This window comes from Melospiza georgiana, chromosome W, assembly GCF_028018845.1.
Source record: "Melospiza georgiana isolate bMelGeo1 chromosome W, bMelGeo1.pri, whole genome shotgun sequence".
In the NCBI taxonomy this organism is placed as follows: domain Eukaryota; kingdom Metazoa; phylum Chordata; class Aves; order Passeriformes; family Passerellidae; genus Melospiza; species Melospiza georgiana.
This window is the reverse complement of record NC_080464.1, coordinates 13,192,115-13,203,090: the sequence shown is the minus strand read 5'-3', so window position 1 is coordinate 13,203,090 and position 10,976 is coordinate 13,192,115. Positions and strand designations below refer to the sequence as shown.

General features: G+C 50.4%; 1 protein-coding gene across 1 annotated transcript in view; it reads right to left on the bottom strand.

Moving 5' to 3' along the window:
- Window positions 1-511: 511 nt before the first annotated feature.
- The window catches only part of LOC131095420 (uncharacterized), a 57,159-nt gene continuing 46,694 nt past the window's right edge, over window positions 512-10,976 (bottom strand). The window contains 2 exon segments of the mRNA XM_058043118.1: window positions 512-541; window positions 1,855-2,007. Coding sequence (XP_057899101.1) covers window positions 512-541; window positions 1,855-2,007 — 183 coding nt within the window.

Here is a 10,976-nt window from a genome sequence, read left to right as displayed (position 1 = left end):
AGACCTATATTCCCTCATGGCCTTCCTCCCCTCCTCCTGGTTAGGGTTCCAGCTGGGATCCATTAGTGGCAATTTCTGTTCACCTGATGGCACCTGGGGTCCTGGACAGTTATCTTTCTCCCAAATTTTTATGCCAGCCGCCCTAATCATCTGGACCTCTTCTGGGGAAAATAATATACTCAGGATGGAATTCATCTCCCCCCAAGTGTATATATTTGGACCTAGAAATTGATCCACTTGGTTGGCTATGCCCACTGGGTCCTCAACTAAATGCCCCAACTCTTTCTTGAATCCTCTCACCTCAGAAGCAGTTAGGGGAGCATTCACAAAGCCAACACCTCCCGCTACTCCTCCCATAGGAACCTCTCTGAAGGGAAAGAGTCTCTCTGCCTTGGAGGTCTTGGATCTGGTGCTACAGTAAGGCCCATCTTCAGATGCCAAACTACTTTGAGGGTTCTCTGGGTTACCCTGAATGTTCTGCCCATCAGCAGGTGTATTTGCTGATAGCTGTTTACTGGGCAAGGAGGCATTTGTGTCCCAACTAGGAGGAGGTAAAGGGACAGCAATAGGAGGGGGAGAAGAGCCTGAGTGTATAATAAGCGGAGTTGGAGAAGGGGTGGAGAATGCAGCAGGTGGAGTAGGCGCTCGTGGTGGTGCAGAAGGAACTGGAGGAGATACTGGGTTTATCATAGCGGAAGCTGAAGAGGTAGAAGGAGGAATTTGAGGAGGTGGTAATGAGATGGCAGCCGGGGGAGGAACCGGACCTGCCATTTGAGGTGCTTGAAGAAGAGGATTATAAGGTGGAGGGGCAGAAGGAGGCAAATAATCCAGGGGGTCCCATCTTTTACTAGTTCTATCATCCCCTCCTTCATTCCCCTCTTTCTTCCTCTGTACCTTAGAAATTCGCACCCCTTCATCCTCAACAGCGCTCTTTAACCAGCAAGCCACATACAATAATTGCTCAGGATCAGTATCTCTTCGAGCTGTCAGATAATTATTTAATTGTTGGCACATCCACTTATCCTTTGTCCCACACCAAGGCCATCCTCCTTGCAACTCTAATTCTGGCCACACTTCCATACAATAATGGATCATTTTCACTTTATCTAATCCCTCCGTGGCCTCTATAGAATCCCATTTTACTAACAGTTCTCCTAAGGGACTACTAGGAGGTATATCTCTCAGTCTCTTGCCAGTCTTTTTACTATTACAACCTCCCATTTTTCAAGTCTCAATAAAAAAATCCCAAAGGTGCCTCTACTGACCGTGAATTTCAAAAAAAACCTTCTTTGAGGACCTCCAGCCTCCTCCACTGAACTTCAAATTTCTGCCTGATGCTCAGGACTTTATACTGAAACAACTGCCCAATCTCTTGATTGCCCAACTTCCCAGCGTCAGGTCTTACATCTATCGGGACTTGAACACACGAAGCCTCGGCCAAGAATCCGGGTCATGCCTGACTCCCTCAGTCAGGAAAAACAACTGCCTGATTTTTTAGTTCGCCTAACCCGCCAATTTTTAGGCTTCACCGTATCAGGACTTAAAAGCAAACCGCAGCCTCCTTCGCTGGGGTTTGTGCCTGACTCCCTTTGTCAGGACTTACTTTGCCTGCAGGGCTTGTGAAACACCCGAATCCTTCTCGGGACTGACAAAAGTGCCTGACCTCGCTTTGTCAGGACTTTGGGGTGCGTGCCACTCATACACAGTAATTCACTCCGCACGCCAGGAGTGGGGGGGCCCTTTATTCCCCCTTGGGAGACGACTTCGCTCACGCTAATTCCACTCGCGTCCCCCTGTTCTTGGCCGGTTTTCTCGCGAAAAGCCGGAACCGCAGTACTGAGGGGTCCCTCTCACTTCGAAGGTCCGGCTGCCGGCCCTCGTCTCACTCACACACATGCGCATGTCTTCCACTCCCGCCACCGGATTTCTTACCAGTCCAGTGCTCCGGTGCTCCTCTGCGTCGCTGTCGTGAGCCGGTCCCTCTTGGTCCTGGTAGCCAGCTGTCCTCTGAAGATCCAAGATGGCCAGTCCTGAGTCCTCTTGCGGCGTGGCTATCCCGGACGAGAGCCCCCAGCTGAAATAAACAAGGGCCAGGAGACTTCTTCTCCTTTTTAATGCCTTTATTAAAAGTGATCAGCTCAGGATTGGGCGGCTCGACGGTCTGCAGCGTCCGTCGTCTCTCCCAAGGCGACTCAGAGGAGGAGGATATGCACAGCTCTGTCCACAAGGGCCAGAGCTGGGGATCAGATCCTCACGGGAGCCTTTAGGGCCTGCTGATCCCTGTCAGATGGTACTTCGGTCCGGGTCTTACTCCCTCCCAGACCTGGCCCGGGGGATCTCGAGGACAGGGTGAGGAACGATGAAGGTTTCCCGCATCTCTGCAGGCCTAGTGCTCTGCTCCTCACATCCAGACATCACTCCAGTCTCTCAACTCTTATTTGGGTCGTTGTTTTTGGGGTCTTCTCAGTACAGTGGAGGACCATGCTGCATTGGTCTTGGAGTCACTTTGCATAACCCCCCCCACCTTCTCAGGTGTCTTCACTATGAGAAAGGTACAACTTAGCCTCGGGCAAGGCTCTGCTGATACAAAAGGAGCGATTAGCCTCAACGACCCGTGATTACAATAAGAAAACACACAGAACTTGGGCAGGGCCAGTGATCTGGCTGCCTTTTTGAAACTTTTTCTCATAAAAAAAAATATTAACCGAATTTTTGTTCATAACACTAAGCAGTCCACCCCGGACCCCCTCTCCCTTGCTTCATTGCCGGGAGTGCTCACCACGGTCCTCCCCCCCGGGTCGCGGGAACCGCGCTGCCCAACTTCCAATTTCCGGGCTTAGCCATCGCCCCCGTTGCAGCCCCCCATCCCCCCGGCTCCGCTTCCTTCCTCCTTCTGGCCCCGGGGGCCCTCCTCCCTGCCCCTGCCGCCGTAGCCCCCACTGCGGCCACCCCTCGCCCTGCACCGGTCTACCCCCTCCCCGTTCCCCCCGCCCCCGTGCTGCCTTTGCCCCCTCCCTTCGCCGCGATCCCAGTCCTCCCCACCCTCGCGCCCCCGCCCTGCCCCCTGCTCCCCCCGCCGCGCCCGCCATGCTCCCCGGCCCCATTATCACTGCCGCCCCCCCCCCAACCCCGCGCTGCTACCTCCCGCTCCTGCGGCCGCCCTCCCCGCCGTCATCACCCCCGCTCCCGCCCCTCCCGAGACCGCCCCCGCCCTCCCGGCCCCGACTGAGAGCGGGCCGGCCCCTCCTGGTGCCTTCCCGAGCCACGCCCACACCCTGTCCCCCTGCACCGAGCCTAACACATGTGCAGTAACACCAGCTCCCCCTATACCTGTAGTACCCCAAACCAGCAGCACTGCTTGCGCATCCCCAAACCCCCCAGGCGTGCATCCCCAGCCCACCCACCCCGCTGCCCCCACGCGTCCCTCCAACCCCTCACCCAACACTCCTGCCACCCGAACGCATCAGAGACCACCCGTGGTGTCACCCCCCCCACCCAATCCGGTCCCCGCTGTGCTGCTATATATATATATATAAGAAATTCCACAGAAAGAGAGGTGTTGAATTCCAGGTGGGGGGCGGATTAGCAAGGTAATGCAAGGCAAGGAAGGGGTTCAAGTGCTGTCCCAGCACTGCAGACATCCACTGATCTTGTCTGTGAACTTCGTATTTGCTGCACATTCAAGAAGCACTCCTGTTTCTTAGTTAAGCTGCAAGTTGCTTTCAGATCGCCATGCTCTTTGCCCCCTCCTTCCCGGGGCGAATAGACACAAGCACATTACAGCCTCGCAGAAGGAAAAGATCTCGAGAGATGTCACAGTGCATACGTGTAGCAAGCACAGATGCTGAAAAGGGACAAAGCTGAATAACGTCGCTTTGCTTCAGTCCTTCATGTGAGAGGCAGCTGAGGCAGTGACTTAATCCATCAAGGACCCCCCAAAGTGCTCCCAAGAGTCATTCCTGAGGCCTTGCAGCACACGACAGCATGACAGCACGTGATGCAACAAATGCGGAGTCTGTTGTAAGAGACAATGGCAAACTGCCCCCCTTCCCCTGCTGGGAGGTGCCTGGATATTCCTACCTGGCTTGAGCATATATTAACCCATCAGATTCTATGCGTTTTGGAGGGACCTTCACTACCAAGAAAAGCAGCTGGAGAGGATCAACAGAGCATCGTTGGGATCCTCAGAGTGGTGATATTTTCCTTATTCTGTTCCTGTTAACTCTCTTTCTGTCCCCCCGACCTATTTCCTTTTTTTTTTTTCTCTCTCTCTCTCTCTCCCTCCCATATTAACTATCAAATAAAACCCATACCATTGTCACTGGCATATGGTCTTGTTTGCACCCTAATTCAGGCAGGGGTAGTTCTAAAGGACCTTAGTAACCGGATCTTGACATTTTATTGTCAGGCAGGGGCATTTCTAAGAACCTTAGTAATTGGACCTTGACGGGGGAGGGACTCCAGAGAAGGGGCTTGACCTGGGGGGGAATTGCATCACCACTTGTCCTCCTAATTGGTGCTTTTTATCTATTATTCTAATTTCCTAAAACCTATTAAAAATGTACTCATCCCTGGGGGGGGTGGGCTTTTGTGGACATCTTTCCATAACTGGCCCTAAAGGCCTTCAAATAAAGATGTGGAGAAATAGCTACGTGACAAGAACCCAGCTAATCTAAGTCCTGCACCTACAAAGACCCTGTCCTTGAGCATAGCTGTGTTACCATAACAAGGTGTTGTGGTTGAGAGACTAGAGACATGAGAAAAAGCAGATGTAACTCCTTCGGAATGAGGAAGCTGATATCTAGAATATAACCAATAGATTGCTTGGCTTGCAGAATATGTATGAGCTTATTATTTGTTGGAGATAAATGTCTGGTGCTCTGATCAATAAACGAAGCTTGCTAAACACTCATATTGGGTGTCTTGAGTTTTCCTGCATCGCGACATAAAGATCTGCTCTTATATTACCTCCTTACTAAAATTATCTCAAGTTTCATTTCCAGGTTGGGAAAAAGGCAACACTGTTATGCATGATGGTGTTAGTGATCAGGAACACATAATCACAGAATGATTATATGCAGGTGCTTTTATTGAAGAGCTCTGGGTGTCAGGGGTACAGACCCAAATATGACTCCACCATGGGTTCGGGATGACATGTTTTTATATTCTATCGTTATATAACTTACATACTGTCCAGGTTTAGAGCAAATTTGGGGAAGAGTCCCCCAAAGGAGCTCCAGTGGGAAAAGCAGATCCAATCGGCCCCTCCCCCCAACCGATCCGGGAGGAAAAAATACCTCCTTGGAGAAAGGTGGAAAAAAAATGTTTATTAAGCAATAAAACCAAAACAATATCAAAAAATGAGACCCCTTGCCACTCTAAAAGAGATGACAAACTGAGAAAACCCTGTCCTCAGGTTGCAGCTCAGCTCACTCAGTCTCTGATCAGTCCCTCCGGTGCTGGAAAGCTCATTCAGTCTCTGATCAGTCCTTCCGGTGCTGGAATTGTCGCAGGCCAGGCCTGGCCTGGTGGGCCGCAGCTGCAGCTGCCGGTGCTCTCCTGGATGTTCAGTCCAGAGCAGTTTCAAGAGGTCCAAAGAAAAGGAAAAAAAAAAACCAGTCCAGGGACTTCTTTGCCTCAGCTGGCTAACACTAACTAAAAAGCAAAAGAAGAGCTCTGTCCCGCTGTCTGTCCATCCGCAGACAACACAGTCAGGAGCAGGAATGTGTAGGAGTGGAGTACAGTGTCTGAAAACAAACTGCACGTTTCTTCTCTCCCCCCCTTCACTCTCTGGAATGCTCTTAAAGGTGCAAAACTTATTATTCAGCATAAAAAGAATGAGACGACTGGGGATAAAAGCATCATATAGTCAACTCAGGACATTCCACCCCTTATCCCCATACTGTCTGCTTACTACTAAAACTAATATAAATTCTAACTCTACAAGTACATACATGATACATCCATTATACAGCTATACACAGACAATGGTAATAACATTCAGCAAACAGTGATATTTACACAGGTTTTATCCAACAATCAGATCTCCCTGAGGTACACATCGTGTTCTTCCATCTTTTTGCATTATCCACCATGTGCAACCTGGTCCCTGAGCAAAAACAATCCCACAAATGGGTTTGTCTGTATTCGAGGCGGGATTAATCCAAACTGTCTTCCCTAATAAACCTCTGACATGTGCCACTGGGACTTTGTGTCCATCTAATCTCTGCAAAGGCTCAGATTGGGCAGGGCCCACTCAGTTAGTAGAGCCTCAGGTGTTAACTAACCAGGTGGCTTTTGCCAGATGCTGCTCCCAGTTCTTGAAAGATCCCCCACTTAATGCTTTCAATGTGGTTTTTAACAGTCCATTGCACCTCTCCACTTTGCCTGCAGCTGGTGCATGGTAGGGGATATGATACACCCACTCAATGCCATGTTCCCTAGCCCAGGTGTTGATAAGGCTGTTCTTGAAATGAGTCCCATTGTCTGACTCAATCCTCTCAGGGGTACCATGTCTCCACAGAACTTGCTTTTCAAGGCCCAGGATGGTGTTCCGGGCTGTAGCATGAGACACAGGGTGGGTTTCCAACCATCCAGTGGTGGCTTCTACCATGGTCAGCATGTAGCGCTTGCCCTGGCGTGTCTGGGGCAGTGTGATATAGTCAATCTGCCAGGCCTCGCCATACTTGTACTTGGACCACTGCCCACTGTACCATAGGAGCTTCACTCGCTTGGCCTGCTTGATGGCAGCACACGTCTCACAGTCATGGATAACCTGAGAAATACTGTCCATGGTTAAATCCACCCCTCGGTCTTGTGCCCACTTATAGGTGGCATCCCTGCCCTGATGGCCTGAGGCATCATGGGCCCATCGAACTAGGAATAACTCTCCTTTATGTTGCCAATCTAAGTCTATCTTTGACACCTCTATCTTTGCAGCCTGGTCTACTTGCTCATTGTTTTGGTGCTCCTCATTAGCTCTACTCTTGGGTACATGGGCATCTACATGGCGGACCTTCACAGGCAGCTTCCCTACCCTGGTAGCAATGTCTTTCCATTCTTCAGCAGCCCAAATTGGTTTTCCTCTACGCTGCCAGTTAGCCTTTTTCCACCTCTCCAGCCATCCCCACTGAGCATTGGCTACCATCCATGAATCAGTGTAGAGGTAGAGCTTTGGTCACTTCTCTCTCTCAGCAATGTCCAGGGCCAGTTGAACAGCTTTGAGTTCAGCAAGTTGGCTTGATCCACCTTCTCCTTCAGTGGCCTCTGCCACCTGTCATGTGGGGCTCCATACGGCTGCTTTCCACTTCCGGTTAATTCCCACAATGCGGCAAGAACCATCAGTAAAGAGAGCGCATCGTGTATCTTCTGCTGGCAGTTGGTTGTATGGTGGAGCTTCTTCAGCCCGTGTCACTTCTTGTTCCCCTTCATCAGCGAGACCAAAGTTTTCACCTTCCGGCCAGTTTGTAATTATTTCCAGAATCCCAGGGTGATTCAGTTTTCCAATACGGGCGCGCTGTGTGATAACAGCAATCCAATTGCTCCATGTAGCACTGGTGGCATGGTGCGTAGAGGGAACTTTTGCTTTGAACATCCACCCCAATACTGGTAGTCGGGGTGCCAGGAGGAGTTGTGCTTCAGTGCCTATTACCTCTGAGGCAGCCTGGACTCCTTCATAGGCAGGCAAGATTTCTTTCTCTGTTGGAATATAGTTGGCTTCAGACCCTCTGTAGCTACGACTCCAAAATCCTAGTGGTCGTCCTCGAGTCTCCCCAGGCACCTTCTGCCAAAGGCTCCAGGACAAGCCATGGTTCCCGGCTGCAGAGTAGAGCATGTTCTTCACCTCTGGTCCTGTCCTGACTGGGCCAAGGGCTACTGCATAAGCAATCTCCTGCTTGATCTGTGCAAAGGCTTGTTGCTGCTCAGGGCCCCAGTGGAAAGTGTTCTTCTTACGGGTGACCAGGTAGAGAGGGCTCACGATCTGACTGTATTTGGGAATATGCATCCTCCAAAAACCTATGGCACCTAGGAAAGCTTGTGTTTCTTTCTTGCTGGATGGTGGAGACATTGCTGTGATCTTGGTGATGACATCAGTGGGACTCTGACGCCATCCGTCTTGCCACTTCACTCCCAGAAACTGGATCTCTTGAGCAGGTCCCTTAACTTTGCTCTTCTTGATGGCGAAGCCAGCTTTTAGGAGAATCTGGATGATTTTCTCCCCTTTCTCGAACACCTCTGCTGCTGTCTTCCCCCACACAATGATGTCATCAATATATTGCAGATGTTCTGGAGCCTCACCCTTTTCCAGTGCAGCCTGGATCAGTCCATGGCAGATGGTGGGGCTGTGCTTCCACCCCTGGGGCAGTCGGCTCCAGGTGTACTGCACGCCCCTTCAGGTGAAAGCAAACTGAGGCCTGCATTCTGCTGCCAGAGGAATGGAGAAAAATGCATTGGCAATGTCTGTAGTGGCGTACCACCTTGCTGCCTTGGAGTCCAGCTCGTACTGGAGATCCAGCATGTCCGGCACAGCAGCTCTCAGGGGTGGAGTCACTTCATTCAATGCACGGTAGTCCACTGTCAATCTCCATTGTCCTTCAGATTTACGCACAGGCCAAATGGGACTGTTGAAGGGTGAGTGGGTCTTGCTGACTACCCCTTGGCTCTCCAGCTCACGGATCATTTTGTGGATGGGGATCACAGCATCTCGATTTGTTTGGTACTTTCAGTGGTGCACTGTTGAGGTGGCAATTGACATTTGTTGCTCTTCTACCTTCAGGAGACCTACTGCAGATGGGTTTTCTGACAGTCCAGGCAAGCTGTTCAACTGCTTGATACCCTCTGTCTTTACAGCAGCTCCTCCAAATACCCATCTGAGACCCTTCGGGTCTTTGAAATACCCACTTCGAAGGTAGTCTATGCCCAAAATACATGGGGCCTCTGGGCCAGTCACGATAGGATGTTTCTTCCATTCATACCCAGTCAGGCTCACATCAACTTCCACCAAAGTGAAATCCTGAGATCCCCCTGTCACACCAGCGATAGAAACAGACTCTGTCCCCACATGTCTTGATGAGATTAATGTACATTGCGCACCAGTATCAACCAAAGCTTTATACTCTTGTGATTCCGATGTGCCAGGCCAACGAATCCACACAGACCAGAAAACACAGTTTTCCCTGGCCTCTACCTGGCTAGAGGCAGGGCTCCTCTAAGCCTGGTTATCCTTCTTTCCCTGGGCAAATGTCTTGGATGTTCCTTCAAGGGGATCGGACATGTCATCATCATCATACCTGGCAGTTCGGCTACGGGCAACTGGTGCTGCTTTCCTTCTGGTGGCTTCCTTCAGTTCACGCACCCGTCGTGCCAGAACAGCAGTAGGTTTTCCATCCCACCTTCCCATGTTTTCCCCACAATCATGCAGGTAGAACCACAGCTCATTTCGTGGGGTGTACCGTCTCTCACCATCTGGGAGACATCTGCCTTGGATACCAGAACCTCTGATCCGTACTGCCGAGATTTGGAGAAGGTCATCTTTAATCTCCTCTCTGAGCGTCTTATGATTCTCCTCTATCTTATCCTCTAATTTCTGCAGACGTGTTTCTACTGCTGCAATTCTGGCATGTGTTGGGCTGTGCACAGCATCTGCATATGCTCGGAGCTTCCTTGCCATGTCAAGCACAGTCTCATCCCTCTCATCCCTCTTCATTATGGCTAAGGCAGAAGCATATTCATGTGGCCCAAGTCGCACAAGTTTTCACCACATCACAGGCGTGCATGGTACCAAGTCTGGGTTCTTAGTTGTCACATCATCTGAGAAGATAATCTCTGCCACTGCCATTTCTCTCGGGCGTTGGATCCCTTGCTCTATGGTCTTCCACTGAGTTTGTTGCATATAAAGATCATCTGCACACAGGTATCTTAGTGCAACACTGTCCAAGACCCATGACCAGAGGCTGTATGGATTAGCCCCCCTCATCATTTCTTGGTCGATGACAGGATCCTGTGACAGGGATCCCAAATGCCACACTTCAGTGCCATCCAGAATTGTAGCCTCGCCTGCAGCATCCCAGAGCCGAACTAACCAACTAATTATGGATTCACCAGGTCGTCGGGTGTAATCCTTCTGTAAGCCACGAAGGTCCTTCAGAGAAAAGGACTCAATATTTGCATCTGATCTTGCACCTGCTGCTTTGACTCCCGATTTTATGTCAGGAGGTGTCGAGGTTCCTTCTCCTGTATCACCATCATCATCATCCACTGGTCGATTAGTTTTTTCCGTGCATTTCCCACTTCTAGTACTGGTAGCAACAGCCATGGGTTTAGATGCTGGCTTAGGCTCACTGTCTGGTCTGGCTGCTGACTTCGAGCCTGGGCTGTTTGCTACAGCTTGAGTGACTGGGATAGCTGATTTATCTCCCTGCCCCCCCTGCCTCTGTCTGCTGCCCTACACTATCTAACAAAGTGCGATAAGCATAGGCCAGGGCCCAGCTTATTGCAATTAGCCTTTTCTCCTTAGAATCATCATGGCACTTCTCTTTTAGGTATTTCTCCACTTCAGCTGCGTTCTGAATTTGTTCCCGTGGAAAATCCCAGTCTACAGGATCAGAAAATTCCTTCAGGGTTTGGCCTATATTTTCCCACTGTCCACACCACTCAGGATTTTTCACTCCTGCATCTGCTTCTGGGTCAGGGGTCTCACCAGCTCCTCTGGATATCTCAGCCCTCATTCTAGAGAAGCTGCAGACCATATAGAGGAAGCTTACCAGATTAAATACCAGAAAGATGGTCTCTTTAACATTCAGGGGAAACTGAACATTCTCAAAAAGTGACATAACCGATCCAAAGGAGAAGAAGGAAAAGGAAGGCTGGAAAGTCTTATTCTTGGCTCCTCCTCTAACAGACTGAGTGTAATTACTAATAAATTCCCAAAATGTACTACTGGAATTGGGATGCAGGGTAGGATGAAGAAACCGTAA